An 8,132-nucleotide genomic window follows, 5' to 3' on the forward strand; every position below is an offset into this window, starting at 1 on the left:
TTTTTTTTTTATGACTGCTTTCAAAATAGGCAGTGGACACTGGAAATGGGGCCATTTTCTTACTTTTGTGACTGTCATGGCTTCCTCACTACCACGACGTACATTCCCATCCTCTGTGCAATCTATGTAAAACCATATCACGCAGAAACGCTAGCAAATAACTCCAATGAAGCAACAAGGAAGGATGAGCTTTACATGTTTTGAGCAAATTATTTTAAAACATCATGGACATTTTGTCTTACGGAGATGAATCAACAGTGGAGTGGACAGCTAAACAGTGGACTGCCTTGCATTTTTCAAAGTAAAATGTCCAACAATGATTTCCAGCACATTGCTCTCTACTGGCTAAACACAAAAACATTTAGGGTACATTAACAGTTACACTCATTAAAAAAATATCTAATAGTAATAGGAGGAAAATCATCAAAATACATTACAACTGTTACTAATAGATTTGTAAATTAAAAGTATTTTAGTACTGAGCAGGCTGGCCATTTACCACTCTACTACATGAACAATAAAACAAATTCTAGGGGAATTTACAGAGATCATAAAGAACTTAGTCCTGCTGTAACTGTGATTATTTTACATTGCATTTGACACAGATTTTCATTTTTGGTGATTATTTTCTACTATTCGAAATGCAAAGACAGATGACTGGGTTTGTGGTGAAAACTCAAACTTAAAAACAAAAATTAACTTAACATAAATTAAAAAAATCTCTTAACACAAACATAAATCTGAGCTATAAGAACCAGAATAAGAAGTTCAGTAACAAATGTTACATTCAGATTTGATTTTTATTTTTAAAAAATAACAAATTTTATAACAGCAAAGATACATAGATGAAGAAATTATGATGAGAAAACATGTGACAGGAATTTAACAGAGGAAGTCAACTATACAGCAATTATGCAATCAACAGCACTGAAATAAATATGAAATGATTTATTATTAACTCAACTTAAAGTAAAAAAATAGAGAAAAGTGACATTATTTTATTATACCTGAATGAAGTCTTTTCCAATTCAAATGTGAATTCTGATGGAGCTGAATGTGTCCTGTGAGGTGGAGTCAATGCAAACATGGACGTCTTCCTCCTCTACTTATCTGACAGCAGAGATGACAGCAGAGAAGACTGAAGTCAGTTTAACATGATGGACTGTAGGACAGGACTGCTGCTTTTAACTCTCTGTTATGCAGGTGAACATCATCATGCAGATACTGTAGATTTAGGATGTTTGCTTTCTTTAAATCCAGTTTTCTGATTTTCATTACCAGTTGTTGATGGAGTGACTCTGACTGAGTCTGGACCTGTGGTTAAAAGACCTGGAGAATCCCACAAACTGACCTGTTCAGCCTCTGGATTCACTTTCAGCAGCTATGCCATGAACTGGATCAGACAGGCTCCTGGAAAAGGACTGGAGTGGATTGCTTGGATCCACCCCAGTGACAGCAGCAGGATCTACTACTCAGAGTCAGTGAAAAACCGCTTCACCATCTCCAGAGACAACAGCAGAGAGCAGGTGTATCTGCAGATGAACAGTCTGAGAGCTGAGGATTCTGCTGTTTATTACTGCGCTCGAGAGACACAGTGACTCAAGAGACACAAACTCTGTACAAAAACCACATGTAGAAAATAGCTGTCATCACTTTTTTCTTTTAATATTATTGTTCAGAACACCTAATGCGAAAAATGGGAAAATTGATACTTGCAAAAAAGCCTTTTAAATGAGTAAAACAGCTTTATGGAAAGTTAGACAAGGTCTTCTGAGTATGTGAATGAAAGGGCAAAATAAAGTGACTGATGAACATGTATCTCTGAGCTCTTTATTTTACATATAAAATTCCGCACTACTGACAACAAACCTGAAAAGTCAGCTTAACTGATGATTTGATTTTGAATCGCCAAAAGGTTCAGAATTTTTTTGTTTTTAACACCGATCTGGAAATAAATCTTCACAAGGGGCTCCATGTCTTTAATCATTGAGCACGGCTCTGAGAAACAGACAACTTTGGTACTTTTCTCATTAATTTAAGACTTTTAATCTCGTAAATTTACTACTTTAAATCTCTTAAATTTACGACTAAATATTGTAAATTTACCAGATTAAAATTCATAAGTTTAGCCTATACCTTCAAAGTCGCAAATATACACTGTATTCTCGTAATTTAGCAGTAAGAACTTTTTCTCGTAAATTTACAAGATTTAAAGACGTAATTTAAAACAAAATATTCTTTATAAAGTGGCCCTAATACTCCATCTTGGAAACATATGTGTTTGAAAATGACCAAAAAAAACCTGTATGTTTAGATAAGTGAAAAAAGTAAAAGACAATTTTTAATGATTTTCTTCTCAGTAATAATATTATCATCGTTTTTAGGAAAGTATATGAAACAAAACTCAGTGATTCTAAACACATTAGGTGTTTCTCAGACTCAGGCTGTGGTTTATGGAAGCCCAAACTGTTCATAATTAAATAAATAAATACAACATTATTTAATCAAGCAACACTCCAATAAAAGTCTTTTCAATAAATAATTCTCCATTTTATTATGAAATACATTTCATTAAAATTTAAATGGAACATTTTATTATGAAATATATTTCATTTTTACTTTAAAACATAATTTTTATGTTAAAAAACATTTCATAATGCTTCCGGTTCCACCAGCAAGAAGATGACTGCTTGAGTTTCGAGTACCCGACGGTTTTGTAAAAATAACTCCCACAATACGGTTTTTGCTAATATCCGTGATACAAATTAAAAATGGAAACGGGAGTTCAGACAAGAAGGAGGAAAACGACACCGTTTGGTGACATCGACAGCGAAATTAATCGTAAAGAACAGAACAACCCTTCGGAGCTAGCATTAGATCAAGATGGTGCAGTCAACCCCACTTCCGAACCAACTCTCCGGGATATCCTAAAGGAGCTCTGTGACTTCAGGAGAGACAACAACGAGCAATTTACTTACATTAAAAACGAAATGGGACGAGTCAGTGAGAGAATGGACGAAGCAGAAGGGAGGATAGATGAGACAGAGACCGCATTACAAGCAGCAGCTAAGCTATTCCAGAGGCTATCAACCCGCCAGGCTGGCCTAGAGGCGAGGCTCATTGACCAGGAGGGTCGGGCTCGAAGAGAAAACCTCCGTATTTATAGAACACCAGAGAATAAAGAAGGGTCTGACATGGTCGCATTTGTCGAAAACTTCTTGAAAAAGACTCTCGATCTTCCCAGCGACCAGGTTCTCGGAATCGAGCGAGCGCACAGAGCCCTGTCAGCGAAGCCCACCGGGGACCCGCATGCAAAACCGCGGTCCATCGTGGTGAAGTTCGGCAGCTACCGCATCAAGGAAGACATCATCCGGAGAGCATGGCAGAAAAAAACAAGTGTTCTGTGACAACGCCCGTTTTTTCATTGACCACGATTTTCCTGTCGAGGTTTTAAAAAAACGCAGTGAATATGGAGAAGCCAAAAGAGTGCTGAAAGAAAACCACATAAGCTTCCAGACTCCCTATCCAGCCAAAATGCGAGTTTTCTACAGCGCCTACAAAGACGCCGCCGAAGCAACCAGGGACATGGCCGCGCGGGGACTTTCGGTCAGCTTGGTGAAACCTGCAACGGCTCCTGACCGAGACGAGATCAGCCTCTTGTCCACCTGGGCACCGGCAAAGGGACGCCGCGTTTGACAGAGGGATCAACACGGCACCGCGACGGGGACCGAAGCTAGCGCTCGCTTTAGAGAGAAGCTCAAGGGATTTCGAAGACTCGCTGACACCGAAGGTTAAGAAAAGGAACGTCTACCCTTTCTTAAAAGATACACAATTATGAAGGTAGATATTCGATCGCCTGATCCTGAGTTTTGTTTCCTTCTTTGAAGTTATTTCCAAATTGTCGGATCTCCTTTAGCTTTCATTAGAACTTGTCAACATGACACATAGGGTCCCTCCTCCTCAAGGAGCTGGGTCTTTCCCTTACCTGGACCCATTCCACCTCGGGTCCTGCAGGGTTCCTTCAATACGAGCCCCCACCTTGGAAGCACCTGTTTTTGGTATCTCCATTGACACGTTCCTTGTTCTGTTTTTTGTTACCTGTTCTTCGGGAGGGAGTTTTTTAGTGTACGAGATTGAACTCTTAAAAATTTTTTACTGTTGTTTTTTGAGCTTCGTCATATGTGTTATCTGTACAGAATACACAATGTACAATGAACAAGAATGATGTTAAAATAATCTCATTTAATGTGAAAGGGATTTCAAGTCTGGCCAAGAGGACTAAAATATTATCAAAAGTTAAACGTGAAAATGCCCAAATAGTACTTTTACAAGAGACGCACCTTTCAAATTCAGAACATGATCAATTAAAAAGGATGGGGTATTCAAAAGCTTATTATTCATCTTACAAAAATGGTCGAAGACGAGGAGTGGCCATATTAATATCTCAAAAAATTCCGCTTGAATATGTCACGGAGAATTCAGATAAAGAAGGTCGATACATAGTTGTCACAGGGAAAATAAACAATGTAACAATTACCATTTGCAATGTTTATGCCCCGCCTGGAAGCGATTTTTCATGTCATAGAAAACTCTGTGATTTAATAATTGGAGCACCTGGTATAGTAATTTGTGGAGGTGATTGGAACATTCGTCTAAACCCAAACCTAGACTCTTCCAGAAATATTCCCTCAATAACATTATGTAAAAAAGTTAAACATCTAATGGGGGAATTAGACATCATTGACGTTTGGAGAGATATTTATCCAACTACGCGTGACTACACATTTTATTCCCACCCACATGATACATATTCTAAAATAGATTATTTTTTTGTGAGAAAGATAAATCGCTCTCGAATCAGTAGCTGCAGTATTGGTTGCATTGATCTATCTGATCATGCACCAATTTGCTGCACAGTAGATTTTGGAGGCACTCAATTAAATTCCATATGGAGATTTAACACAAGCATCTTAAACAATAAACAGTTTGTGGCTCAGATGAAACATTAAATAAAATTATTTTTGGAAACCAATGACACAGGAGAGGTGGAGCCACATGTCGTGTGGGATACTTTAAAAGCTGTTATCCGGGGAAAAATTATTTCATCGTGTTCTTACAATAAAAAACAAAATCAACTTAAACTAACAAACCTTAACAAAAGATTGAAAGATCTCGAGATGCAACACAAGAACAAACATTCCCCCCCAAAAAATCGGAATGAAATCAATCAAATGTACTCACAGGAAATTGAAAAGAAGCTAATGTTTGCAAAACAGAAATTCTATGAGGCAGGCTCCAAAACTTCTAAAATACTTGCTAGAAAACTTGAAAAGGAAAAAGCAGAAAGAACAATATACAAAATTAAGGACCCTAATTCAAACACAATAGAGTATAAACAAGAGCAGCTTCAAGAAGTATTTGAAGAATATTATACAAGCTTATACACCCAATCTCCTGTAGAACCTGAACATCAAATTGAGACATTCCTTAATGCTCTTAATTTACCTAAACTATCTGAAGAACATAACAAAACCCTGACAGCGGAAATAATAGAGAGAGAACTAAATGATGCCATTTCCAGGCTGAGGGCACATAAAACTCCTGGTCCAGATGGCTTTCCCCCAGACTGGTACAAAGCATATAGAAATGATCTGGTTCCATGCCTCCTGAAAGCAAACAATTCAGTTTTGAAAAACTCAAACATGCCCCCCTCCTGGAGGGAAGCTATAATCTCAATTATACATAAAGAGGGAAAGGATAAATGGGAGTGTAGCTCTTACAGGCCAATTTCTGTACTAAATGTGGACTACAAATTATTTACAAGCATCCTTACGAAACGATTAGAGAATTTAATGCCCCTCCTTATACACACAGACCAAACTGGTTTTATTTTGCAGAGGCAAACGCACGATAACATTCGACGGTCCCTACATCTTTTACACCACATTCACCAACACAAATTAGAAGCCCTCCTGGTTAGTTTAGATGCTGAAAAAGCTTTTGATTCTGTCAGCTGGGTTTATCTCTATAAGGTACTAGAAAGATTTGGCATCCATCCCGAATTCATTAAAATTATGCGTACATTGTACAATACACCATCAGCAGGAATAAAAAAAAAATGGTCGCCTTTCAAAACCAATAAGCTTACAACGCGGCTCGAGACAGGGCTGTCCAATATCACCAATTTTGTTTGCTCTGTATATAGAGCCGCTAGCACAATGGCTAAGGCAAGCAGATGGTATAAAAGGCATCAACATGTACGGAGAGGACCATAAGGTTGCTTTATACGCAGACGATGTTTTATTGTACTTATTTGACCCAATTAACTCATTACCAGAGGTGTTTAGACTTCTGGAAGCATTTGGAAATTACTCAGGTTATAAGCTAAATATACAGAAAACACAAGTTTTAGGATTTCATTTTTCACCCTCAAAACAACTTAATGACAAATACGCATTAAAATGGAATCGACAAACATTGAAATATTTGGGCATATTACTCCAAAGGGACATCAACTCTTTGGCAAAAGTGAACTATGACGCCTTACTAATAATTATCAAAAGAGATATCAAAAGATGGAACACCATCTCTTTTCTCAGTCTCAGTCATAGAATTGAAAGCATTAAAATGAATATCCTTCCAAGATGCCTTTTTCTGTTCCAGGCGCTTCCAGTAGAAGTCACTAAAAAAGAATTTTCAGAATTAGACAAAACCATCTCGCGTTTCATTTGGCAAGGAAAAAGACCTAGAGTCAAATATAAAACTCTACAGGTCTCAAAAAGGGAGGGAGGCATGGCTCTACCATCTTTTAAAGAATATTTCTATGCAGCACAAATTAAACCACTTATTATCTTATGTTCCCCAAAATTTCAAGCTAGATGGAAAAATATAGAACTCTCGGTTGAAGACCCTCAAATACACACAGTGTTGGCCTGTACCCACCTAGATGAATATATCAAAGATATAAAAAACCCATTTATAAAAACTCAACTAAAAATATGGAATGAAGCAAAAAAAGAATATCAACTAGATGACAAAATACAAATTATACAGTGGTGTGAATACGACCCAGATTTTAGACCTAACAAGAAGGACAACATTTTCAAACAATGGACTTTGAAAGGGGTAACAACTTTTTATTCTTTAACTGAAAAAGGTCAATTTAAAGATTTTAATAGTCTAAAGGCAGAGTTTAAGTTAGAGAACTCAGACTTTTTCAGATACCTCCAATTGCGGAGTTATTTTGAACATAAAATTCAAATCTACACAGATCTTAGTGATCCCATCCTCTTGATATTCCTCAAAGCCTACAAGAACAATGTAATTAAAGGAGTTATTAGTAAGTTTTATAAAGGGTTTTTGTCAAAAAAAGCTCATTCAACAAATTATATTAAAGAAAAATGGGAAACTAAAGGAAAATTTACAATACCAGAACATGATTGGTTAAATATTTGTGAATCTCTGTGGAAATGTACAAATTCACACACCCTGCGGGAGTTCAACTGAAAATGGCTGATAAGAATTTTCATTACTCCGAAGCAAAAAGCGTGTTTCGGTGCTGGTAATGCTATCTGTTGGAGATTGGGACACAGGAAGCAGACCATTGGCATATCTTTTGGGACTGCCCAAAAATTCAACCATTCTGGGTAGATTTCCACAAAAAGGTAATCAAAATACTTAAGGTAAAGGTACCATTTAATTTCTCCACTCTCTTTCTCAACCACTTTGACACCCCACACCAACAAACAAACAAATATCTATTTACAACACTCACATTGGCTGCTAAAAAAGCAATAACAAGACGTTGGCTGCTTCCTAAGCCTCCCATGGAATCAGACTGGGTAAATGTTGTAAATGATATATACTTTATGGAAGCAATCACTTTTTCTATTCGTCTCAGAAATTGTATTTTTATTAAACTGTGGACCAAATGGGTTGAGCATATTAAGCCTTTAAGGTCGGACTTTGTTGAAATAAGTTCAAATTTATTTGTTAACTTTTCCTTTTCTTCTACTGGTCATAACATTGGTTGAAAACTTATTTAATGTGCACTGGGTAAAACCCCCTTTGCTTTTATATTTTATTTTATTTATTTGTTTTTTTATTTTACTCTCCCGCCCTTGTTAATGTTC

General features: G+C 36.9%; 1 protein-coding gene and 1 gene segment (V, D, J or C); both read left to right on the forward strand.

Moving 5' to 3' along the window:
* LOC112146176 overlaps positions 1-8,132 on the forward strand; it is a 65,003-nt gene that overhangs the window by 16,130 nt on the left and 40,741 nt on the right. The gene's annotated exons all lie outside the window — the stretch shown is intronic.
* Positions 1,068-1,627, forward strand: LOC118599070. The segment is given in 2 exon segments: positions 1,068-1,203; positions 1,282-1,627. Coding segments are annotated over 2 exon segments (366 nt in total).

The sequence above is a fragment of the Oryzias melastigma genome, linkage group LG8 (assembly GCF_002922805.2).
Source record: "Oryzias melastigma strain HK-1 linkage group LG8, ASM292280v2, whole genome shotgun sequence".
NCBI lineage: Eukaryota > Metazoa > Chordata > Actinopteri > Beloniformes > Adrianichthyidae > Oryzias > Oryzias melastigma.